This window comes from Lissotriton helveticus, chromosome 7 (assembly GCF_964261635.1).
Source record: "Lissotriton helveticus chromosome 7, aLisHel1.1, whole genome shotgun sequence".
In the NCBI taxonomy this organism is placed as follows: Eukaryota; Metazoa; Chordata; class Amphibia; order Caudata; family Salamandridae; genus Lissotriton; species Lissotriton helveticus.
This window is the reverse complement of record NC_136068.1, coordinates 43656607-43683692: the sequence shown is the minus strand read 5'-3', so window position 1 is coordinate 43683692 and position 27086 is coordinate 43656607. Positions and strand designations below refer to the sequence as shown.

The 27086-nt window shown below is 48.8% G+C and overlaps 1 protein-coding gene across 1 annotated transcript in view; it reads right to left on the bottom strand.

Annotated features, from left to right (window-relative positions):
* The window catches only part of ERFL (ETS repressor factor like), an 81887-nt gene that overhangs the window by 15606 nt on the left and 39195 nt on the right, over positions 1–27086 (bottom strand). The window contains exons 2-3 of the mRNA XM_078652918.1: positions 13563–13797; positions 9173–9359 (exon numbers count right to left, since the gene is read on the bottom strand). Coding sequence (XP_078509044.1) covers positions 9173–9359; positions 13563–13797 — 422 coding nt within the window. The remainder of the gene's footprint in view (positions 1–9172; positions 9360–13562; positions 13798–27086) is intronic.

Sequence of the window (27086 nt, the reverse complement as noted above, 5' to 3'; positions counted from 1 at the left end):
AGCTGCTCCCACTGCACGCCATCCAAGAAAGAGCTGGCTGTCCCTCTGTCTGACCACCAGCTACTCCCCTGCTCATCGTCCAGGGAGGATCTCTGTCCCCCTGTCTGTCCATCTGCAGCTTCCCCCAGACGTGACCCAAGGAAAAGGTGTCTGTCCCTCTGTCTGTCCCCTGTTACACAAGGAAGACTTTCCGTCCCTCGGTCTGTCCATCAGCTGCTCCCCTGCACGTCATCCAAGGAAGATGGCTGTCCCCCTGTCTGCCCATCACCTGCTCCCCTGCACGTCACCCAAGGAAGGTGTCTTTCCCCCTGTCTGTCCATCACCTGCTCCCCTGCACGTTACCCAAGGAAGAGGTGTCTGTCCCACTGTCTGTCCATCACCTGCTCCCCTGCACCTCAGCCAGGAAGAGGTGTCTGTCCCACTGTCTGTCCATCACCTGCTCCCCTGCACGTCACCCATGGAGGACGCCTGTCCCCCTGTCTGTCCATCACCTGCTCCCCTGCACGTCATCCAAGGAAGATGTCTGTCCCCCTGTCTGCCCATCACCTGCTCCCCTGCACATCACCCAAGGAAGATATCTGTCCCCCTGTCTATCCATCACCTGCTCCCCTGCACGTCACCCAAGGAAGGTGTCTTTCCCCCTGTCTGTCCATCACCTGCTCCCCTGCACGTTACCCAAGGAAGAGGTGTCTATCCCCCTGTCTATCCATCACCTGCTCCCCTGCACGTCACCCAAGGAAGATGTCTGTCCCCCTGTCTGTCCATCACCTGTTCCCCTGCACGTCACCCATGGAAGATGTCTGTCCCCCTGTCTGTCCATCACATGCTCCCCTGCACGTCACCCACGGAAGATGTCTGTCCCCTTGTCTGTCCATCACCTGCTCCCCTGCACGTCACCCAAGGAAGATGTCTGTCCCCTTGTCTGTCCATCACCTGCTCCCCTGCACGTCACCCATGGAAGATGTCTGTCCCCCTGTCTGTCCATCACCTGCTCCCCTGCACGTCACCCAAGGAAGGTGTCTGTCCCTCTGTCTGTCCATCACCTGCTCCACTGCACGTCACCCAAGGAAGATGTCTGTCCCTCCATCAGCTGCTCCCACTGCACGCCATCCAAGAAAGAGCTGGCTGTCCCTCTGTCTGACCACCAGCTACTCCCCTGCTCATCGTCCAGGGAGGATCTCTGTCCCCCTGTCTGTCCATCTGCAGCTTCCCCCAGACGTGACCCAAGGAAAAGGTGTCTGTCCCTCTGTCTGTCCCCTGTTACACAAGGAAGACTTTCCGTCCCTCGGTCTGTCCATCAGCTGCTCCCTTGCACATCATCCAGGAAGAGGTGCTTGTCACTCTCTCTGTCCATCAGCTTCTCCCCTGCGCATCACCCAAGGAAGACGGCAGTCCCTCTATCTGTCCATCAGCTGCTCTCCTGCACATCACCCAGGAAGAGCTGTCTGTCCCCCTGTCTGTCCATTAGCTGCACCACTGGACATCACTCAAGGAAGAAGTGTTTGTCCCTCTGTCTGTCCATAGACTATTCCCCCTCCACATCAGCTGCTCCCTCTGCACATTACCCACGGAAGACATTTGTCCCTCGGTCAGTCCATCAGCTACTCCCCTGAACATCATCCAAGGAAGTGGTCTCTGTCCCTCAGTCTGTCCATCAGCTGCTCTCCTACACATCACCCAAAGAAGAGGTGCCTGTACCTCTGTCTGTCCATCACCTGCTCCCACTTCACGTCATCCAAGGAAGAGGTGTCTGTCCCTCTGCTTGTCCATATGCCACTCGCACCCCAAACATCATCGATGGAAGAGATGTCTGTCCCTCTGTCTGTCCATTAGCCGCTCCTACTCCAAACATAATCGATGGAAGAGGTGTCTGTCCCTCTGTCTGTCCATTAGCCGCTCCTACTCCAAACATAATTGATGGAAAAGGTGTCTGTCCCTCTGTCTGTCCATTAGCCGCTCCTACTCCAAACATAATCGACGGAAGAGGTGTCTGTCCCTCTGTCTGTCCATCAGCTGCTCCCACTGTAGGGTCTCCTCAGGAAGAGATGATGTCGGTTTTGGTGCCTCGATCTGTTCGTTTTTCATTCTTTTTTCATTCTGTCTTCCTTTGCCTGTCCAAGTTCTTCTTTGCCTGTCCAATTGTCCATCCCCGCCCCGCGGTGCTCTTTTGTGTCCATTCCTGTTTGACCTCTGTGGCTGTGTCCATCTGTGACGTGCCTGAATCTCTCTCTCCAGGAGGGCCCCACTGTGCCTCTCTATGCCTGTGTGTTAGAAATGGGGGGCATATTATCAAGGGATTTATCTCCGCTTTTTTGGCTTTAAAAGCCAAGAAAGCGGAGATAAATGTATCTCCCTATCAGCAACAGGGTGCTAACACGCAAATTCGCATGTTAGCACCCTTTATCACTACGCTTCCCCTTGCATCTCTAATGAGATGCAAAGGGGGGCGTTACAGAGAAAAATAATAGGAGAAATGTTGTTAAGGGATATTTCTCCTATTATCAAGGATTTCGCTAACCCTGTTAGTGATAAAAAAAAGCAGCGCTGACCGCGGTTAGCGCTGCTTTTTTTACACCTGGTATTTTCCTGACTTAGCCATGATATCCTATGGAAGGTGGATATCATGGCTAAGTTTGTGAGCCCCTATCATCAAGTTAACTCCAAACTTCAAGAGATTATCGTTGGTTTTCCAGCGATAATCTCTCATTTGGCAGTTAGCGCGAGGATTTTTATCACTTCTGAGATAAACCGTGCTAATAGCAAGTTATCTCTGCGATAATTTCCGGCGATGCTTAGCGTTAAAAAATTCGTTGCTAAGCATCGTTAGCGATAAATATCACTAATCGTTGGTAATATGCCCCGGGATTTCTGGTTACCTGGGGCTTGCGCCAAAGCCAGGCAGAGACCACCACTCTAGTCAGAGCAAGGGAGTTACACTCCAAGGATAACCCCTGCTCACCCCCTTGGTAGCTTGGCACAAGCAGTCAGGATTATCCCAGAGGCAGTGTGTAAAGCGTTTGCGCAACACACACACACACAGCAGCAACACACTAGGCACACCACAAAAAGGAACTCCACACAAGGTTATATATAAAAATAGCCTTTGTATCACCATAAACACATTAGATCATAATCACCCAGATACACTGTGCCAACTGGCACTGGGCAATATTTACAGGGGATTATTTACAAATGACAGGGCCACGTGGGCCACTGTCAGAGTCAGCACTTAGTAGAAATAGCACTTAGTAGAACTGTAGCTCAGAATAATAATTGTAGAACACAACCAGTAACCACTGGTAAAAGGTAGGGACACACTACGCAATACTAATCACCTTGGGCATAGGTCATGCAGGTAAACATAAACTAGCTAGCATAAACCATACTAGGCAAAACAACCTCCTAACCATAAAACACATTTAGAGGTCTAAAACAGGGTGCATACATACATTATGCACAAATCACATTAGGCATAGTCACAGTGCGCCCCAGGCGCAACAAAGTCTAAAGTCTCAAGTCCAGGGAAAGTCTTGTAGAATGTAGGGGGGCAAAGGCTGGGCCCAGGGGCCAGCTCACAGGGCCCTCCAGCAGGGAGGCAGTCCCCAGTGGCGGTCCTCTGGCGCCCAGCCGCAGCAGCAGGCCCCCCTCAAGTTAGGATCAGAGAGAGAGAACCCACACATGGGGTCACAGCCCCTTCTTATACACAAATTCCCTTTGTCTCAAGGGTGCAGGGCAAGGGGAAAGCCAGATGCAAGTTGTTCTGGAGCACTTTGTTGTGCTCAGCCCCTCTCCCTATTCACAGGACAGGCCAGGGACATCAGTCGCATCACAGGGGGCGGAGCCAGCATTGTGGAGGGATGGCTCAGCCCTATTCAGGTCCCAGGTGCACTCCTCCCTCCCATCTACATGCAGATCTCCCTATTCACCACCGGGCAGTCTCACCCCGGCTCCTGGAGCCAGGCACACCAGCCAGCTCCAGCCAATCACAAGCCAGACAGTCAATTCACATTCACTGCACACAGACATGCCAACTTCTAGAAGTGGCACTTCTCCACTAGACACAATAAATCTGCACACACCATTGCGCAGCATTTGTTCTCACGAGTTCGCACATACCAAACTTGCCCCTGCACTCCTCTCACATCAGGAACTACCATGGACAAACATCTCCCCCATGCAATCCTATGGGAGGGCAGGCCAATCTCACCACATGTACTCAGGCTGCGCACGCACTTTACACTGGGACACAGTGTTAAAGTGCGCAGAAGCCCAAAATAACTAACATCAGGTCACATTTAAAAGCAAAATGTTTAGGGGTGAACCTGCCAAAAGGGCCATGTCCAGCACAGTGCATGTCACTCTCTGCGCCTGCCTGTCTCTCTGCGCCTCCCTGCGCTCGTATGCCTGCTTCCATCTTCGATATGCCTGAATCTACCTGCCCGCATGTGCCCAGGTGTGCCTCTCTATGCTTGTGCGGATGTAACCCTTTATGCCTACCTATCTCGCTGTCCTTGAATTCCTACCCGTGTTTGACCTCTTTGCCTGTGTCCATCTGTGATGTGCCTGAATCTCTCTGTCCATGGGTGCCTCGGTATGCCTGTACGTTTGCAACCCTCTCTACCTGCCCTGCCTGTATCTGTCTCCGTGCTCCTCTGTGCTTGTCTCACTGTCTGCATGTGTACATCTGTATCTCTGTCTCTCTCTCTATGACCTTGCCTGTGCTGCTTGCTCCTCTATGCCTGTGTGTTTCTGCCACCTGTCAGAGAGTATCTGGCGATGCTAATCTACTAGTAGCTCAGCTGCCATTTTTAAGGGATGTAAGAGAAGCAGTGCTTAATTTGTGCAGGTGGTTGCTGGTGCTCAGCACCGGCACTAATGATAGTGCACCACATGGTGGCACTGTCTGTCTAATTTTGAAATGAGCACAACAACAGTGTTTAATAATTCAGTATACATTAAAAATGAACATTTCCTTCCACCCGCGCCTTTCTTATAGCTGCAGGGTGGCCTGGAATGGCCAGAATTGTTGCATTTGAACATGTGTGATGGTATTTTTTTTCTCTTCAAATTAGCCACTGAAAAGGATCCCCCTTGCAGAGAGGTTGTGCCCACCACATTACCCTCGAAAACGAATGATCTCTGCTTCTAAATGGCAAATCATACACTCCGGAATTTCGAAGAGCGCCCCCTGCAGCTGGTTATATTCACCTCCTTAATCCAGTGACCTTTTAAGAATCCCAGTGAAGTCAGGAGTTTCATTAATAACTCTGCCTCTGCATCGACGGTGCACACCTGGGATGCTCACAGCATCTGACACATCCCCTCAATGTCTGAGTGTGTTGGGGGCTTGTGTTCTTCCCCCTTTTTTAGATCATGTTTAGGATAATCACTACTTGGACTTTAAAATGTATATGTTGGAAGTAGATAAGGGCCAGTTCTTGTTTTTTTCCGTGAACCCTTATACTGTCTCTCTTCTTGTCTCCTCTTGCGTTTATTCTTCTGTTCCATGAGCTTAAACGTAAATATCGATTTCTTAATATTCAGAAGTGGATGTAAATATGAAATGGCTGTGGGGAGATTGCTATATTTAGATGCTCAAGAAGGAAACCACATAATAATTGCTGTGATGATGGCGCTGTGGTCGCAGCGATGAAGCCTGGATTGAGAGCGTTCATGGACGGTAGCGAGGTCTCTGTCTCAGACCAAGGCCTGCGTCACTCAGTCGCAGCTAGAAGATGCTGCGGTCCTTTGCGCCTCATCTCACCGCTGGCGGCGTCTTGAGGCCAGGTCCACCCCAGCTGGACATGTGGGTGGGGCTCCCTCTGGGACCTCACACACCATGATCTGAGACCGGCTTTCCTACAGAAGATATGGTGAGTCGGGGCCCAGGGTCCTCAGATCTCTGACGCACCATGGGCCCGATTCACAGAACCAACTTAAGACAAAATCCTAAACCTACTACTTTTGGTATTCACAGAAGTTAGGATATTGTCTTAAGTTTGTCTTAGGTCTGTCTTAAGTCTGTCTTAAGTTTGTCTTAAGCCTGTCTTAAGTCTGTTTTAAGCCTGTCTTAAGCCTGTCTTAAGTCTGTCTGAAGTCTGTCTGAAGTCTGTCTTAAGTCTGTCTTAAGTCTGTCTTAAGTCTGTCTTAAGACAAACTTAGGACAAAATCCTAACTTCTGTGAATACCAAAAGTAGTAAGTTTAGGATTTTGTCTTAAGTTAGTTCTGTGAATCGGCCCCCATGATTTGAAACTTCCGTCAATATGTTGGGTAAGTGGCCCAGTGGGACGGATGAATGATGATACAACGCGTACCATCACAACGCGGTATGTTACATCACGGTCTTGACAACGCAAGTCGTTACATTGACTTGCACTGGAGGGCGCTCTAGACTAAGGAATAGTGTGAATTACTATTCCAACTCCAGTCTACGTACAATAGGGAAGGTGTTGGAATAGTAATTCACACTATTCCTTAGTCTAGGGCGCCCTCCAGTGCAAGTCGATGTAACGACTAGCATTGTCAAAACCGCGATGTAACCATACCGCGTTGTAATGGTTCCGTGGTAAAGGATGTCGCCCCAGTGGGACCTCAGGTCTCTGCTGGCAGTCTTGATTTGAGAGCAGCTTTCCTGAGGTCAGTATGTTGTGTAGGGGGCCCAGCGGGACGTCAGGGTGCTCTGATCTCTGTCGCTAGCCACAGCTTGAGAAGGGTTCCTTGAAGTTGGATATGTGGTTAGCTATGTTGAGTACGGTGCTCTATGGGTCCTCTGCCCTCTGCTGCTAGTCACGACTTGAGAAGGGTTCCTTGAAGTTGGGTGTGTGGTTAGCTATGTTGGTTCTAGGATTCTTGTCGGCTGGTGTCAGAGTGATCTGTGTGCACTGTATTTGGTTGTTTCTTAAAGCACAGAGGTGAGTCCCATTAGATAATGGCCGCCAAGGTTAGACAAATGATTGTGTCCTAATGGATTACATTGGCCAGAAGCCAGCTAGATCTTGTTAGACCGCTTCTATTGATCACGATCCTGTTATGGATCTGAGCAGAGCATCATGGGTAAGGAAGGGTGCATGAGTGCCCACGGGCTTTGATATGTGTTCCCTGTGGCGGGGCGTGTTGCTGCTGGTGGCAAGATGGCTCAGTGAGTTGAATGCATGCCTCTGACATCTGCTGTGATCTGTAGGTCACACGTTTAAATCACTACAAGGACGGCCCAGCCTTCCAAGGTGGGGGAAAGTGAGCGTGATTACCTTGGGGGTATTTGCAGCGCTTAGAAGCCGCAGGTGTGGAATGAAGCGCTGAGTCTTTTTAAAAGGGTGTCCAAATGTAATGTTTTTGACCAGGTGGGTGTTGTGTAGAGTGTTTCACATTCACAGTCTTGTGTTCATGGCCGTGCATGCATTCTTTGCGAGGGCAATGCAGACAGGGGTGCTGGCCAGGTTGTCTGCAGTGAACATGTAAACAGAGCCCTGAGAGTGTGAGGGTGGTCGGGAGATTGGATAGGGTGACTGTCACATTTCAGGCCTGTGGGCTAGATCTGCACTCTGGATGCGTCCAGTGCACGGCCCGCCCAGGGCGCAAGAGGGCGCCCCAGTGCCAGGGCCCCACCTGGGGCGCAGGTGGCCCGGTGAAGTGCCATGGGACGGCGGGTCGCAGACAGTGACCCTCCTCCTGTCCTGAGACATCTGTCTGCAGAGGGAGTGAATGCACAATCGAGAGCGCTCAGAACGGGCAGTGACTGCCGCAGCGCTCTTAATCCAATCCACACAGGTATGAGACAGCCCGAGGACGCGCAGAGACAGGTGACGGAGCTGCGGCCTAAAGAGACACAGGGAGGACGTCTGTCCAGACTAACACTGCAAGATAAACAGTCCGTAAAGCCACTTAGGGACCAACAGATAGCCACAGTATTGCCAAAGCGCCTAGTAGCGAGGGTTAGCCTGTTTCAAGGCGCAGTGGGCCATTGCACACTTTCAACAAACTATTTAACGAATGCAGAGAAGCGTTTTCAAAGGTCTGAATGTAATTGTGCAGATTTCAGGCTTGTGGGGGACGACTCTCCTCCGCCAAGATGGCGGAATAAGTATTTATAGTGTGCGCTGCCTTCTAAGGAGACACCCTTTCACCAATGGCTGTCACGGTGTTGCATCAATCACTTTAGGTTGTCGGGTTGATTGGCCGCCATTTTTAGTAAAGTTTCCTCTGAATCTTGGCAGAATGGAAAGTGAAGGAGTTTCTGCCGACGTCCTTTTTAGGTCGTGCATTCGAGACCCCTTGTGTATACTTTAGTATATACTTATATGTGTATGTACTTTGTGGGCTCTGGAGATCAGCCCTGGGACTTGTCTGCTTCCGCTTAGGGACTTTATTTTCTGTTTAACTGCCTCTATTTAAAACGACCAGTAGAGGTCAGTAAAATACCAGAATTGCTTTCTGCTTGTTCAACTGCCTCTATTTAACTGTCTTAATAGAAAACGACCAGCAGAGGTCAGTAAAATACCAGAATCACTTTAGCATTCTCTAGATTCCAGCCCATAGAAATTGTCTTCCACGAGCACCCGTAGACAATAATTTTTTTTTCAAATCTTGTATTTTCAGTGATATGACCACTGAAGGCCCTGATTTCATATTAAAAACAAAGCTTTAGACTAGACCATTTCCCTCTGAAAGGCAATATTTCTCTCAATGTGTTCCCATACCTGGCGTGTCACGCAGTTTGGTGCTTACCTTCCCTCCATGTTAAAGAACAGTTATTGTTTCAGCACCCAGGCTAATGTGCTGCAGAGCTAAATACATATAAGGTCTCGAAGGCGAGACCGATTGCATTGCAAATGCTTGTTGCTACTAGGGGATGGTGTTAATGCTAAACGCAGTATCATTTTGAGAGACACCCCGTTATCGTCGCCTCATAAAAGAGTCCATTACCAAGATATCCGGCGCTTACCCAGCGGCAGGCCACAGCCACCCTCTCTCGGCAGGGGATACTACAGTACAGGCCCCTCACATAAGGCTGCATTCACCGAGCTTTTTCCATAAGGCTCTTGGAAATTCATGAGTAAGTCACACCTAAGTCAGGAGTAAGACACAACTACTCACACAAATAGCTGTTTACTCAGGCCCTTGGTGGCTACGGACCACGCAGGTGCGTACCACTCACCCGCACACCTTGCTTACCTCAGGCGTGAGCGGGCCGCAGTCGTGGGCGGCGTGGCTGCCGTGGAAGTGGTTCTGTGCGAGCAGCAGCGCGGGGTTCGCCATGTCCAGCAGCGGGTAGTTGACGAGCACCACTTTGCTGAAGTTGAATTTGTAGGTGAAGCGCTTCCCCTTCGTCTTGTGCAGGATCCGCTTGTTGTAGTAATATCTGCGGAGAGAGGCGGGAGGTAAGGGGGGCGCATTTTTATAAATTCATCAAGAACGAGGACAACTGCGCGCAGGGAGGGTGCGCTGCTCACCCCATCACCAAATGCCCCCTGCTGTTTTACCAGAGCAAACATATTAAGGCGGCGTGTTTAGGGAGCTGGGCTGGTGAAATTAAATGTCACAAGTGATTTGCTGGAAGAGGAGTGAAGGGTATGATTGTTTCAGGCCGAGGGTGGAGAGTGGGTTCTGAATTGTCCATCTAAGGCAAAATACAGGCACAAGACCGAAGGCGGCCGCGCGCTGCAGCAGCTGGCGCGAAGCCGCTGCGTGCATTCAACGCAATATCATTCCTCATCAGGGCTCTTTAACCCCGGCCCTACGCCAGAGATAGGAGGGGGTATTAACAAATGAGGGAAATGTGTGACTTAAGTGCCTTCCTGGGAGAGGCAGAAACAAGAAGTGGAGGTGCGATAGAAGAAGAGCCCGGGAGGCGACTGGCAAATTTATTTTGCTTCCACCCTCTTTCTTCTTCTATTGCTTCTAATTTTGTTTCCTTTACCAGCCAGTCTTTTTCATATTCTTTTTTCTTTCCTTTCTCACTTTCTTTTTTCTGACTCTTAGTCAGTCTCTTTTTTCTCTCTTCTGACCTTTTTCCTCCCTTGTCTTTCTTACCACTCATTCCACTTACTTCTTTTGCTTCTTTTGTACCCCTTTATCTTTTCTCCCTCCTTGTCTTACCCCTGTGGCCCTTCTTTGATGTACATGTAAGCATCCACTTCGGCACATTCATGTTGTTTCCCCAAACACTGGTGGCCTTTTTTGCATCCTGGCACCAAAGCAGGCATCATTGCACCATGGTGGAAGGATGCCTCCATCACATTGCAGGATTGTTATTGTGCAGGAAGGACACCTTCCTGCACAAAAACTATTCTGAAAAGCTTTCCCCTCTTTGTTTGTCTGCTGCAGAATGCAGCAGACACAGAAGGAGAAAAAAACGAGGAGAAATAAAGATATTTCTCCTCCTTACGCCTCCCCTGGGGAGGGATATATTTTTGGCTTATTGCCAGGTTTACAAGGTCTTGTCAATCATGGAATGTCTCAAAAACCATGGAAGTTGTGTGGAAACACCCACACAACACCCATGGAATGCCTACACAACACCCATGGAACACCCACACAACACCCATGGAACACCCACACAACACTCATGTAACACCCACACAACACCCATGGAACACGCACACAACACCCATGGAACACGCACACAACACCCATGGAACACCCACACAACACCCATGGAACACCCACACAACACCCATGGAACACCCACACAACACTCATGTAACACCCACACAACACCCATGGAACACCCACACAACACTCATGTAACACCCACACAACACCCATGGAACACGCACACAACACCCATGGAACACCCACACAACACCCATGGAACACCCACACAACACCCATGGAACACCCACACAACACCCATGGAACACCCACACAACACCCATGGAACACCCACACAACACTCATGTAACACCCACACAACACCCATGGAACACCCACACAACACTCATGTAACACCCACACAACACCCATGGAACACGCACACAACACCCATGGAACACCCACACAACACCCATGGAACACCCACACAACACCCATGGAACACCCACACAACACCCATGGAACACCCACACAACACTCATGTAACACCCACACAACACCCATGGAACACGCACACAACACCCATGGAACACCCACACAACACCCATGGAACACCCACACAACACCCATGGAACACCCACACAACACCCATGGAACACCCACACAACACTCATGTAACACCCACACAACACCCATGGAACACCCACACAACACCCATGGAACACCCACACAACACCCATGGAATGCCTACCAAGGGCAGAGTAACGCAACTCGATTTGCGCTGCGTTGCATCACTCACTCGTTGCATCACTCCATATCTTTGGAACCACAAAAAGTGGCTTTGCGTGGCCTCAAATATATGACTTAAGGTTTGCGGCGCTCTTGCATCACATTGCGTGGCGCAAGACCGCCACAAACCGGGCCATAAATATGGCCCCATGTTTATAAGGGAACCGATATATATATATAGAGATCGTGATTTTCTGCGGACCACATAGGTGTCGAGAGGGTGAGTCAGTATTAGAGCTCTCGTGGGTCGACAGCCTACGACATAGACCTCTGTATTATTTTGTTCTCGTTGGAGACATCCTTTCCTACCAGCTCAGCAGATCTGGGGTTGAGACGTACTCATGCCCACCCTGAAGGACAGCAGGAGTAAATCTGTGCACACTTAAAAGGTGGGACGAAGTCAGATTTCTGTTTGTGAATGGGCACAAACATACATGTTGTGGGTGCTGGCAAACATACAGCAACTGTACATTCCAAGGTCCACTTCCAACCCCTTGTGTGACATTTTCTATTGTAGAATACTCTGCACATATGAAGATGAAATTTGTAGGAGTAAAACCGTTTACATCTGTCAGAAATCATTTTATGAATTACTCACAGGGGTAAATGAAGACAATTTTCTGTTTACTTCCACAATGTCTTTGTGAAATGGGCCAAATGTACTTTCAGTACGTTTCACAGTAGTGCAGGGTTGATAGTCATTAGACCACATTAGAAGGAAACCAAAATCTCATTGGCTGATAGACATCAGACTACATTCAAATGTAACCAAGATCCCATTGGCTGATAGACATCAGACCACATTCAAATGTAACCAGGATCCCATTGGCTAATATTTATCAGACCACATTCAAATGTAACCAGGATCCCATTGGCTAATATTTATCAGACATCATTCAAATGTAACCAAGATCCTATTGGCTGATAAGTCATCAGGCCACATTCAGCCAATTGGCTGTAGACTGAGTTATTATCACTTTATTTTTCTTTGCTACAGGGCAGGGTTCGGGTGGGCGGGGGTGGGGTTAGAGCCTGGGAGGAGTGGTGAGTGCACACTCTCAAAGTGCTTGGCCTGCCGTCTTCGCCCGGCCAAAGCATCATGCGCACTTAGCATGTTCCCCACCAGGCTGCATTACACAGCCTGGTGGGGAACATGCCCAGGCCCCCGTCCCCATCTGAGCGACAAACCATGTTGCTCCGACCAATCACAACCCTGCATTGTAGTGTTGTGATTGGCTATGGGGAACCAATCACAATGCTGCATTGCAGCATTGTGATTCGATTAGGAGAGCTCGGTGCTTCCTGGTTCCAGACGTGGGAGGACATGCGTGCAGGGCCTGGCCGCCGGACATGCTCTAAGGCCAACCCTGTTGAGCATGGCCAAGGCATTTGCACAGCAAGGATTAAACGGTTTTGACAGGTTGTGAATAGGTTTTTCAGTATTTGTGGGTGTGTGACATTAGTAAATAGGTGTTTGTACATGACGGTTGTCTGTGATTAATGTCATGTTTTGTTTGCATTCAGTGTCGCTGGCGTTGTAGGATGCTCTCCATAGGAGCTGCTCAACACCTAAACTTAGTAACTACCCAGAGTTCTCTGCTTCTTTTTTGCTTAATTTTGTGTGGCAGTCTAAGGCTGAAAGGGTATTGTTTTGATATAAATATATATACACATGTGATTTCAGACCTCTAATGCCATACTCATTTATAGAGTAATGCATACAAAAACAGCTTGGATGATTTCATCAGCGATGTCATCAATTATGTAATTTGAAATGTCATCTGTGATATAATAAATTACGTCATAGAACCTGTCATTGGTGATGTAAAGTGTGAACTCATAAGCAGAGCATGGTGGGGGCATGTTATAGGTATCTATGCTATCTATAGCTGGCGAAATTCTTTTTTTAGTTCAAAATATTAATGCTGTCATTGACATATTCACCTAACTATAATGCTACTTTAACCTTTGGTTTTTTTTCCGTGAATTGCGTAATCTCGATGTTTTCATGCCAGCATGAGCCAGGGGTTTAGGCAATGTCTTTCTACCCTCTTATTTCACTTTTATAGGATGTGGAAACTGAGCTTTGCATCCTATTATGGCGACTACAAGAGAAAGTGTTCCTTCCTGTGTCCGACATGTTCTCTACATGTAAGGCGCGCACTCTTTGAGCCAGACGCTAGCTCTATGAACAACACTCCCACCATGAATTTCACGTCCTCTCCTTAGGGTTTCCACTCACCGCAGGGCCCGGCTCAGCTTATCGTAGTTCATGTGAGGTTTGCACTTGCGGATGCCCCAGAGTCGCGCCACTTCATCGGGATCCTTGATGACGAACTCGCCGTAGTCGCCCTGCCAGGCGATGACGTTCTGGTACTCGTCCTTCTGCAGGAGCTCCAGGATGAAGTGCCAAAGCTGGATCTGACGGGAGCCGGGGCTGGACTCGGGCTTGTAGGCCCAGTCTGGGAAGGCGAAACCTAAGTGGGATTCAGAGAGAAGTCACCATCATTAGACACATGTATCGGAAGGGTCACAACAGAACCACTGTGGTTCATTTACCTCAACTCCTCTACTACAACACAACAACCATAACTCGGCTACAACAACAGAACAATCATGACACATTTACCTTTATTGATATTTGCTGACTCTAGGGGTGGGCGGAATTTGCGTAATTGCGTTACACAAATCTCCGCAAAACGGTAAAAAATATCCGCGAACACGCAGAAATTCCGCGAACGAGCGGAATTGCTTGTTTGCGCTGCTTTTTTACTGTTCGCAATCGCTGTTTGCGTGCTCGGAGGGAAATATCTCGTGAACCCGCATTTTGAGAACACGAACAAGCAAAAAATTTTGCAAAGTCACAGAACGCAGAATTTTGGGCAATTTCGCATTCTCAGCGGATCGCGAAATTACCCAAATTCCGCAAATTCCACAAGCGGAACGGAATGTACCACCCAGGCCTAGTTGACTCATCTGTCATTCACTTCAGTTTATCTACAATGGCATCAACTACATTTTATGACTACCACTCAGCTACATCTACACAACCACTAAGACTCATCTACCACAACCAATCTAGTGTACCTCACCTAGCACAATTACTGATCTACTATGACACAACCGCCATAACTCATTTACCCGGTCGCATCCTCCCACTCCTGAAGAAATTCACACTAGACCCTGACTACCTTGTCAACTTCTGACCTATCACTTATATACCCTTCATCGGCAAGATCATCGCAAAAACAGTGAATGCACAACTTCATGGTCACGTCAACTCCAACCATCTTCTCCAGGACTGCCAGTCTGACTTCGGCAGTATGGAGACGGCTGCATTAGCAATTAGAGTGTTGTAGAGTGGAGTGAAATAGAGTAGTGGCATAGACTGGAGTGGTGTAGAGTGGAGTAGTGTCATAGAGTGGAGTGGCATACAGTGGAGTAGAGTGTTGTAGAGTGGAGTGATGTGGAGTGGAATGAAGTGAGGTGTCATAGAGTGGAGTGGTGTAGAGTGGAGAAGAGTGTCGTAGAGTGGAGTGATGTGGAGTGGAATGAAGTGAGGTGGCATAGAGTGGAGTGGCGTAGAGTGGAGTAGTGTCATAGAGTGGAGTGGCGTAGAGTGGAGTAGAGTGTTGTAGAGTGGAGTGATGTGGAGTGGAATGAAGTGAGGTGTCATAGAGTGGAGTGGTGTAGAGTGGAGAAGAGTGTCGTAGAGTGGAGTGATGTGGAGTGGAATGAAGTGAGGTGGCATAGAGTGGAGTGGCGTAGAGTGGAGTAGTGTCATAGAGTGGAGTGGCGTAGAGTGGAGTAGAGTGTTGTAGAGTGGAGTGATGTGGAGTGGAATGAAGTGAGGTGGCGTAGAGTGGAGTGGTGTAGAGTGGAGTAGTGTCATAGAGTGGAGTGGCGTAGAGTGGAGTAGAGTGTTGTAGAGTGGAGTGATGTGGAGTGGAATGAAGTGAGGTGGCATAGAGTGGAGTGGCGTAGAGTGGAGTAGTGTCATAGAGTGGAGTGGCGTAGAGTGGAGTAGAGTGTTGTAGAGTGGAGTGATGTGGAGTGGAATGAAGTGAGGTGTCATAGAGTGGAGTGGTGTAGAGTGGAGAAGAGTGTCGTAGAGTGGAGTGATGTGGAGTGGAATGAAGTGAGGTGGCATAGAGTGGAGTGGCGTAGAGTGGAGTAGTGTCATAGAGTGGAGTGGCGTAGAGTGGAGTAGAGTGTTGTAGAGTGGAGTGATGTGGAGTGGAATGAAGTGAGGTGGCGTAGAGTGGAGTAGTGTCATAGAGTGGAGTGGTGTAGAGTGGAGTAGTGTCATAGAGTGGAGTGGCGTAGAGTGGAGTAGAGTGTTGTAGAGTGGAGTGATGTGGAGTGGAATGAAGTGAGGTGGCATAGAGTGGAGTGGCGTAGAGTGGAGTAGTGTCATAGAGTGGAGTGGCGTAGAGTGGAGTAGTGACATAGAGTGGAGTGGCGTAGAGTGGAGTAGAGTGTCATAGAGTGGAGGGATGTGGAGTGGAATGAAGTGAGGTGGCATTGAGTGGAGTGGCGTAGAGTGGAGTAGTGTCATAGAGTGGAGTGGCGTAGAGTGGAGTAGAGACATAGAGTGGAATGGCGTAGAGTGGAGTAGAGTGTCGTAGAGTGGAGGGATGTGGAGTGGAATGAAGTGAGGTGGCATAGAGTGGAGTGGCGTAGAGTGGAGTAGTGTCATAGAGTGGAGTGGCGTAGAGTGGAGTAGAGTGGAGTAGAGTGTCGTAGAGTGGAGGGATGTGGAGTGGAATGAAGTGAGGTGGCATAGAGTGGAGTGGTGTAGAGTGGAGTAGTGTCATAGAGTGGAGTGGCGTAGAGTGGAGTAGTGACATAGAGTGGAGTGGCGTAGAGTGGAGTAGAGTGTCGTAGAGTGGAGGGATGTGGAGTGGAATGAAGTGAGGTGGCATAGAGTGGAGTGGTGTAGGGTGGAGTAGTGACATAGAGTGGAGTGGCGTAGAGTGGAGTAGAGTGTCGTAGAGTGGAGTGATATGGAGTGGAATGAAGTGAGGTGGCATGGAGTGGAGTGGTGTAGAGTGGACTGGTGTGGAATGGAGTGCCATAGAATAGAGTAGAGTGTTTGTTGTGGTGTAGAGTAGTGTCATAGAGTGGAGTATTATAGAATGGAGTGTTGTGGTGTGGAGTGTCCTAGAGTGGAGTGTCATAAAGTAGTGCGCTATGGAATAGAGTGTTGTGGAATTGTGTAGAGTGGAGTTGAATAGAGTAGAGTAGAGTAGAGTGAACTGGTGTAGAGTGGAGCGGAGTGGAGCGGAGTGGAGCATCGCAGAGTGGAGTGGCTTTGAGTAGAATAGAGTGGAATGGCATTGATTGGATTAGTGTCATAGAGTGGAGTGGCATAGAGTGGAGTAGCGTGGGGTGGCATATAGTTGAGTAAAGTGGCATAGAGTGGAGTGGTGTGAAGTAAAGCTGGGTTTAGTGCCATAGAGTGGAGTAGTGTGAAGTAAAGCAGGGTTTAGTGGCATAGAGTGGAGTAGAGTGTTGTAGAGTGGTGTGAAGTCGCATACAGGGGCGTGGAGTAGAGTGGCACAGAGTATTGTAGACGGGAGTATGGTAAAGTAAAGTAGAGTGGAGCTGCCTACATTAGAGCTGCATAGAGTGGAGTGTCACACAGTGGAGTACAGGGGAGGGGCATTCAGTGGAGTGGAGTGGTATAGAGTGAAGTGGCATAGAGTTTAGTGCCGTAGATTTGAGTGGCGTAGAGTGACATAGAGTAGAATAGAGTGTTGTAGAGTGAAGTGGAGCAGAGTGGAGTCGGCATGGTGCGGTAGCGACATTCCATTACAGACAACACATTTTCAATTGAAATGAACATTACATTTGCACAGACATACAGTTTTACTCATAAAACTATACAGAGCACAAACTATAAATGTTTTAAATGGGTATCACCAAGTGTATTGATTTGTTTTGATCGTATTCAAATATTTATTTCTACAATACTTTGGAGTTACAAAAATATGTGCTTCGTTTGTGCTTTCCTAATTCTGATATATTCTGAAATATTTGTACAGTTCATTTACTGACATTTAAATGTGTTGTGTGCTAGAAAAAATAATATCCTAAAGCATTTCCTTTCACTTCACCAGCAAGATTGTCACATAAATTCTCTCACTTTGCAGTCAGAGAAAGAAAAGTAAACACAAGGCTCTCTTGGAAGACAGAGACTGGCATTTGACCTCTGTCTTTGAAGGTGCAGCACATGTGACAAGATAAGAATGAAAATGAAAGGCCTGTTTCTTGCTCATTCACTTCTTCCCCTGCATGGTTATTTTGGCGAGGCTTCACGCCTATGGCACAGGCGTGAAATTGAGGAAGAGGATTGTTTAAGTGATGCTATTAGTAAAGAGAACTGACCAAATAAACAAGCTGATAGACAGAGCAGTGTTCCTCGCAGGCATACGAGATTGATGAAACAGTAGTAGTGGCCAAGATGAATAGAATCAGTCAAGGGGAAAAATAGGAGGCAGGAAACTTTTTCAAAGAATTACAGCATTTTACTGCTTTGAACTAGCATGCGAAGGAGAAAACTGAAATCACTTAAAGGCACATGCATCAATATTGCAGTTTGCGATTCCTTAATTGCGAAAAATAAGGAATCGCAATTAAGGAATTGCAAAATGCAATGCATCAAGAAATCGCTAAATAATTAGCAATTTCTTAATATTCCTTAATTGCGACTGGCAAATTGCGAGTCGCAATTAAGGAATACCTCCCCATTCATTCCTATGGGCCTGAAGGCCCATAGGAATGAATGGGAAGACATTCTCAATTTGCGATTGGCAATTTGCGAATCGCAAATTGAGAATGCGATTTCAAGGGTGCAGGGGTGTCCAAAGGACACCCTGTTGCACCCCTGAAATCAATCTGTGCACATATGTTGTGCACACACATGCCCTAAGGGCATGTGTGTGCACAACATGAAACTAAGTGCATTTTTCAAAGTTTTCGCAAATTACCATGAGGTCCAACCTCATGGTAATTTGCTCCCCTTATTTGCGAATTCGCACATTTTTAATGTTTGATGCATTGCATTTAAGGAATCTCAATTTGAGATTCCTTAAATGCAATCGCAATTTAATAAATCGCAATTTTGCGATTTCTTAAATTGCGAAATTACAAAAATGTTAATGCATACCAAATATCGGAGTTGCATTCGCAAACGGACGAATTTTTTGATTCGCACCATTTGCGAATGCAATTTCCTTTGATGCATGTGCCTGTATGTTTCTTGGGGTTCCTCACATAAAAGTAAAAATGAGTTCTCAGAAAACAAGCACTTGTGGAAGAATACAAGGAGCCAGTCAGAGAGGTGGTGAACAGGCTATGCTCCAAGGAAGGGACAAAGACATACTGTACAGCCTAAAGCAAACAAAGCCAGCAAAGAGAAAGCAAACAAATGCAAGATACAAATCATCCTGCCTATTGTAAGCATTGATGAGGGTGGAATGTATTCCTAGGGAATCTTTCAGCGTGTCCCCAAAATGTCTTTGCAACCAGAGAGCAGCGTTGTCTGGTAGGCTTTGACCTAATAAAAAGTCTCTGAGGTGGGCCTTCGCTGGCACATAACTTGTTCATCATGGGAGATAGCATATCAGCCGTCGGCTCGGGATCATGACAAGTAACCTAGGCTTTAGGGTGTGCCAGGCCGAAGGAGGACCAGGGCACCTGGCTAGTATTCAGTTCCGGGTGAGTCTCTGTGCCACTGTTTGCATCTGACACAGCTTGTCCTTTTTAAGGCTTAAGCAGTAAATTCTTCAGGACATTTTACGAAGTGGAAATTCTTGCACAAAGTTGAACTAGAGTGGCCAGTGGCAGCGTCGGATTGGTAACGTGGGCACTCGGGCAATGCCCGAGGGGTTGGTGTCCAGTTCCAGCTGTGGGCTGCTTATTTGAGCAGGCAGGGGGACCGATTTAGGCGGTTTCTGGGTTGTTCGATGCCACCAGCGGCCCAGTGGGTGCCTGAGTGGCCTTTCTGGAGGTAGATGGGCGTCCATTACCTCCCTTTTATCAAGGCAGGGGTGTCCCTTTCTCTCACTGGGCCGGCAATTAATGTGTGCATACTGAGCGGGGCAGGGTACCTGAGCAGACGTGGGTTCACTTGTTTTCAGGTGTGTTTCACCAATGTAAACTAATCCGTGCGTTTTTTTTAACCCCTCCCTCCTCCCTTTTTTAAATAAAATTTCGCAGAAGCAGTGGTTTGCCAAAGGCAAAATGCAAATGTGGGCCACTTTTGTTAGCGTGCCCGGGCCGATTTTTATTCCCAATCCGACCCTGGCCAGGGGTCTTCTTCACAAGGCGCTAGAGACTACAAGGCTGAAGTGACAGTCTATTGTGCCACCGCCAGGCAGCTTGACAAGGTGCCCTTAGACATCTTGGTGCACTCATCAGGGGCAGACACCCACCTGTGGGAACACGTGCTTGTAATTTGTAGATTTATATAGAGCTGCTTATCACCCGTGAGGATATCCAGGCGCTGTCCATGGGCGCTGAGAAAATAAGGTGATTTGCCCAGAATCACAGATTGTTGAGCCAACGCCGAAACGCGAACCCTGAGTCCCAGCTCCCGGACGGCACCTCTGGTCGCTGCGCCACATCCTCTCATACGCTTGTGAACATTAGGCTACCATTGCAGGCAAGACAGCTTTCCACTCGGTGGTGGAGGGGTGATTTGTGCTGCCAGTCTGATCTCCCCCACCTCTGGGGGCCATAAAGAAGTACCCTGGGGCCTCTCAGCTGAGACTCTTCATGGTACACAATGCTGCTTGTCTGAGATATCATAAGCAACCACAGAGGCAACCCACCAACCTGAACCAGGGGCAGTCCATTAGTATCCCAAACAACAGTTCAGGAGACAAATAACAAATCACAATTTAAGAATAATCAATTGCAATCAGATTTCACTTTACAAAAGGAAAAGAAGAAAAAGGAAAAAGGTAAAAAGAAGGGAGACACAAATCAAAACTGTCAACAAAAGAGTAAAAAATTATTACAAATTTATTATAAATAGTGCGCTCAGAAAGATAATTGCTGGTTTATACAACAATACATAACATACAGAGGAAAACCAAACATGTGGCAAACAATAATTATGTTAGAAAAAGAGGGGTACAACATATACAAAACTCATGTGTCCACTAAAATTTATGAGCCACAGATACGTCGACGGCGTTTCAACCACTGTCAGAGTTTGTGGTCATCATCAGGACAAGAACAATTCATTGAGCGTCAAAGTTATTTAAAATTCAGACCGAAGCTATCACGTTCTGATTTCGTGTGCTTACAATAATTTCCAGATTCGAATTATTGAGAGGCGATTACAATTCCCATATATTAGGAATATAACTTGGGTTATTTCTGTAGAATGTAAGTTAGGTCAGGAGGAAGTAGAAATTCAGTCCTCCATCAAGGACTTATCAATAGTTAGCCCGTCTCAACAACCAGCAGCAAGTCTGTAAGATCCTGCTGCCGCGGTTACTTCAAATGAATGAATTTGAAGTAACCGCGGCAGCAGGAGGACTGAAATGACCAGTGAAATCCTCTGATTCCAATCTCTCTTCCAACCCTCCGAGACAGGGGGCGCTGCCTGTAGGACAATCCCCCCAGAGTTGCTGCCTTATCCTCCTGGACACACAGACGCTGGGAGTAGAGGGAGGGGCTTTCCCACTGGATAGGGGGTCAGTGCCAAGCAGCTGGTCCACATGCCCACCACACCTTTAGACGTCCTTGGAAAAGGGCCTCCTGGGCCACCTCGGTGCTTTGGAATCCTAGCACGTGCGCCGGATAGCAGGTCACTGGGGGGCAGATTTACAACTTCTGGCGCATCTCTGCTAATCAGCAGGGATGCGCCAGAAGAGTTGCGACGCATCTGCCCACCCGGCGCCACCACTGATGCACTGCATTTACAATGCGGTGCACCGTGGTGCCCGGATGGGCAGATGCGTGTCGCATCCCCCGTCGGAAAGGTGGCGCATTGCTGGAGCTGCGTCGCAAGCGTGACGCAGCTCCAGCAAGGCTCGGGGTGCCCCTATCCCTAACATGCTGCGTCAATCCCTACGCCTGCTTCAAGCAGGCGCAGGGTTTTGACGCAGCATGGCCTGAAAAGTGACTGAGTGAAATCTTGTAGATTTCACTCAGCCACTTTTAGGAGGAGTTCCTGTAACGTAACACCCCCTGCCCCGGTGCCGGGACGCCTACATGTGGTGCAGGGCTTTACAACGTGACGCATTTCCCAGATGTGTCACGTTGTAAATACCCCGCAGAATGGTGCTGGTTTTGCGCCGCCGCTGTGTCACAAAAGAGATGCAACAGAAGCATAAGCGGCTTGTAAATCTGCCCCATGGGTCTCAGGGACTGCAAGCAAGGGCCTGAAGGGTGCATAACATGACGTGGACCAGATATAACTTGTTTGTATATCACTTTTGCTGGCCCATGTCACCAGGACCTTTCTGAGCTGCCTATCTATGGCGTTTACCAAAAGTAATGGTCCTGTTTTCTATATAATCACCTTGAGTGCATTTCTGTACTCAATTTGAGCGTTCTAAGATGCTGGGGACACATTCACAAATCTGTATTGTTTTTTTAGTTTTCTGTAGCGCAAACTCGACCCGAAGGTATTGGAGCGCTTTACATGAGCACCAGTTGTGTTGCAGACCGACACATTCATTTTGTTAGGCACGGGCGATTAAGTGATTTCACCAGAATCTGGATGTTGAGCGTCCCTGCTGAGACTCGAACCCGGTTCCCCAGCTTTGAGGTCTAGAGCGAGACTCAAACCCGGTTCCCCCAACTTTGAGGTCTAGAGCGAGACTCAAACCCGGTTCCCCCAACTTTGAGGTCTAGAGCGAGACTCAAACCCGGTTCCCCCAACTTTGAGGTCTAGAGCGAGACTCAAACCCGGTTCCCCCAACTTTGAGGTCTAGAGCGAGACTCAAACCCGGTTCCCCAGCTTTGAGGTCTAGAGCGAGACTCAAACCCGGTTCCCCCAACTTTGAGGTCTAGAGCGAGACTCAAACCCGGTTCCCCAGCTTTGAGGTCTAGAGCGAGACTCAAACCCGGTTCCCCCAACTTTGAGGTCTAGAGCGAGACTCAAACCCGGTTCCCCCAACTTTGAGGTCTAGAGCGAGACTCAAACCCGGTTCCCCCAACTTTGAGGTCTAGAGCGAGACTCAAACCCGGTTCCCCAGCTTTGAGGTCTAGAGCGAGACTCAAACCCGGTTCCCCCAACTTTGAGGTCTAGAGCGAGACTCAAACCTGGTTCCCCCAACTTTGAGGTCTAGAGCGAGACTCAAACCCGGTTCCCCCAACTTTGAGGTCTAGAGCGAGACTCAAACCCGGTTCCCCAGCTTTGAGGTCTAGAGCGAGACTCAAACCCGGTTCCCCCAACTTTGAGGTCTAGAGCGAGACTCAAACCCGGTTCCCCCAACTTTGAGGTCTAGAGCGAGACTCAAACCCGGTTCCCCCAACTTTGAGGTCTAGAGCGAGACTCAAACCCGGTTCCCCAGCTTTGAGGTCTAGAGCGAGACTCAAACCCGGTTCCCCCAACTTTGAGGTCTAGAGCGAGACTCAAACCCGGTTCCCCCAACTTTGAGGTCTAGAGCGAGACTCAAACCTGGTTCCCCCAACTTTGAGGTCTAGAGCGAGACTCAAACCCGGTTCCCCCAACTTTGAGGTCTAGAGCGAGACTCAAACCCGGTTCCCCCAACTTTGAGGTCTAGAGCGAGACTCAAACCCGGTTCCCCCAACTTTGAGGTCTAGAGCGAGACTCAAACCCGGTTCCCCCAACTTTGAGGTCTAGAGCGAGACTCAAACCTGGTTCCCCCAACTTTGAGGTCTAGAGCGAGACTCAAACCCGGTTCCCCCAACTTTGAGGTCTAGAGCGAGACTCAAACCTGGTTCCCCCAACTTTGAGGTCTAGAGCGAGACTCAAACCCGGTTCCCCCAACTTTGAGGTCTAGAGCGAGACTCAAACCCGGTTCCCCCAACTTTGAGGTCTAGAGCGAGACTCAAACCTGGTTCCCCCAACTTTGAGGTCTAGAGCGAGACTCAAACCCGGTTCCCCCAACTTTGAGGTCTAGAGCGAGACTCAAACCCGGTTCACCAGCTTTGAGGTCTAGAGCGAGACTCGAACCTGGTTCCCCAGCTTCGATGTTGACCGCTCTAGCCAGTAGGCCACATTGTCTGAGTGCAGCAGACTATTCACCCCACATTGTTAGAATGAGCCAACTCCCTGACGGGGCGTATTTCTATAAGAGATTGACCCAAGCAGAAGAAACTCACTATTTTCAAATATAACTTGAGAACCACATCTGACTTGAGGGCAAAACGGCGTTGAAGGTTTTGCTGAAAAGCAGCCTGTTTAGAACGAGCAACAAGCAGGAACTAGAAGCTCCTGCCGCCTCGTGGCCTCATTTTTAACCCCGCTTAATATTTATTAAGCTTTTGCCATTTTTTAATTCCTTTAATTGATGTTACAATCATGATAAACTTTGGTTAGATTTCAGGCCTCATTTAAGAGGTTGTGCCTTAGGGCAGAGTCGTAGGCCTTCGCGCAGCGCTGCACTACGGCAAAAGAAAAGGGCAGGAATGCACCGTATCTATCAGTTAGGGCGCATTCTGTCTTTGTCCCCTGCGCCGACGCTCAGTGGGCTGCCGTGCACCAACACAGGCACCTTTGCACCATTTTGCGATGGTGCCTGTGTTGTGGGGATGATTATTTGAGTGCAGGAAGAAAGACCTTCCTGCACAAAAACAATCACAAGAGGCTTTTTCCTCTTGCACAGCACACATCGAAAAAGGAAAAATGGGGAGAAATAAAGATATATCTCCTCGCTGTACCTCCCTTATGCCTCCCCTGGGAAGGCGTACGTTTTTGGCGCTGCCTCAGTTCCGATTTCTCGTAGATCTGGGGCAGTGTCAAAAAGCCATGGATGTTGCTGGGAAGGCCCCCAGCAAGTCCCATTGCACGCCCCTTTAACGCAGAACACTGCGTTAAAGGGAACAATATTTACGAGGCAGCATTAAGCCTAAAAAGTGGGCTAGTGCCGCCTCGTAAATATGGCGCAACTCCTGTGCCACAGACCTCACAAAAAGTGATGTTCCAGCGGCGCATGGAGCCTCAGAAATGAGGAGATGCAGTCCCCCCTCCCTTCTTCCCCTCCCCCGCTTGTTGCAGGGGCTGGTACGTACATATAATGGCATTCTTTGAATCTTTGCACACTTTGGCGTCACTCAACCCACTGCACAAAACTTTCCTAAACTTTGCGTCATCTACATTACCTTAATCCTGGAAAGTTTTGAGAAGGTCCATCCAGGGGGCAAAGGTTATATGGGGTGAGGATCCCACAAGTGCGGATTTTCACCAAACTGGGATGATGTAAAGGGGTGGCCCAACTTATCATCTTTTTGTAAATTTTGATAATCTGTTCACCACATTTCGCCCATAAAATCCCCTCAAATTTGGAGAAAAGTGAGGTAAAAAATTAGACATATCCTAGTTTGAGAACCTACTGGAATATATTAAATTTGTCACTCAGATTTCGAACTATATCAGAATCTGACTGCAAGAGGAAACACTTTTCCTTTGGTCCATTGTAGGTTTGCGTGCCATGTGAGGCATCCATGACAGGATGTGAGGCACCATGGCAGGATGTGAGGCATCCATGACAGGATGTGATGCAGCCATGACAGGATATGATGCAGCCATGACGGGATATGATGCATCCATGGCAGGATGTGAGGTAGCCATGACAGGATGTGAGGCAACCATGACAGGATGTGATGCAGCCATGACAGGATATGATGCAGCCATGACGGGATATGATGCAGCCATGACGAGATCTGAGGTAGCCATGACAGGATGTGAGGCAACCATGACAGGATGTGAGGCAGTCATGACAGGATATGAGTCAGCCATTACAGGATGTGAGGCAACCATGACAGGATGTAAGGCAGTTATGACAGGATATGAGGCAGCCATGACAGGTTGTGAGGCAGCTATGACAGGATATGATGCAGCCATGACGGGTTGTGAGGCAGCCATGATGGGAAGTGAGTCAGCCATGACAAGATGTGAGGCAGCCATGACAGGATGTGAGGCAGCCATGGCAGGATGTGAGGCAGCCATGACAGGTTGTGAGGCAGCCATGGCAGGATGTGAGGCAGCCATGACAGGATGTGACACAGCCACGACAGGATGTGAGGCAGCCATGACAGGTTGTGACACAGCCACGACAGGATGTGATGCAGCCATGGCAGGATGTGAGGCAGCCATGACGGGATGTGAGGCAGCCATGACAGGATGTGACACAGCCACGACAGGATGTGATGCAGCCATGGCAGGATGTGAGGCAGCCATGACGGGATGTGAGGCAGCCATGACAGGTTGTGAGGCAGCCATGGCAGGATGTGAGGCAGCCATGACAGGTTGTGAGGCAGCCATGGCAGGATGTGAGGCAGCCATGACAGGATGTGACACAGCCACGACAGGATGTGAGGCAGCCATGACAGGTTGTGAGGCAGCCATGGCAGGATGTGAGGCAGCCACGACAGGATGTTATGCAGCCATGACGGAATGTGAGGCACTGAATCATGTGTCCTGGAAAAAAGAGTCTGGTAGCAGATAATGGGGCAGGAGAAACATGTCCTGCCCCGTGAATGGTGTAGAGTGGGGTCCTAGAGGGACAACTACTGTCCCATAACACTAAAATTAAATCCTGTCTTTATCTTCAATTCCCCCTGGTGATTCATATTCAAAGATTAGAATTTTTGGGCTCCAGATTTAAGGGCCTCAAAAATAAAATATAAAATAATTAAAATTCACTGGGCTGCCTGAAGGGCGCAGCTGGGGGTGTAGATGGAGGCGGGGTCTGTTTACAGGCCAGGCCTGGCCCCACAGTCCTCTGCGCATGACCCATGGCTGTGCCCAGCTGGTGTGTGGGGTGGCGGCCCGTGCAGGGGTTGGCTGCGTGTCCCCAAATGTCGCTACACCCACAGTTCCCTTGTAGGGTGGGGGGGGGGGGGGGGTGGACAGAGGCGAGGTGCAGTATATCATGAAAATAATCACTGAAAACCTTTTTAAAGAAATGTCATGCTACCTTTCCTTATAGCAAACTAATGTTTGGTTACTTTAAAAAAAGGCCAGGGAATTTAGTTCAAAACTGCACTTTAAAGTGATGATGGGGATACAATGTAAAAATATAAAATCACCTAAATTCCCAGTTACTGTCATCTCTCAAATGATAACTCAGAACCACCCAATGCTGCTCATCACCTCACATGACGTCACCAATAACATCAGCAATGACATCACGGTACATGAAAAGGGTAATGTGCTCTTGAGGAAAATCACAAAAAAATGTTGAGGACCCCCTACCATGAAATGCACGCGACCAGTTGTATCTGCTGGTGGAGCTGGGCCTGGGAGGGGGCCCTGTCTCCCCCCGGGCCCAGCCCCAGTGCCCCGGGGGTGCCCCCCAGGGCGTCCAGTACCTGCTCACAGCCTCCAGCCATGCACAGCTGGTTTGGAAGATACCATCCTAGGCCGGGTTGATGTACAACCTTCAGGTGTGTGCACCTACCACAGTTTTGTGTTTCCAATGACAACTTAAATTGTGAGTCCGCATCATACCTTCTGCAGCCTGCACTTAGGTTAATTCAACGTCATGTCTCACTGCACAGGGGTGCCGTCTCACTACGATGATGACGTATTTCACAAGTGTTCAGTGTAGATGCG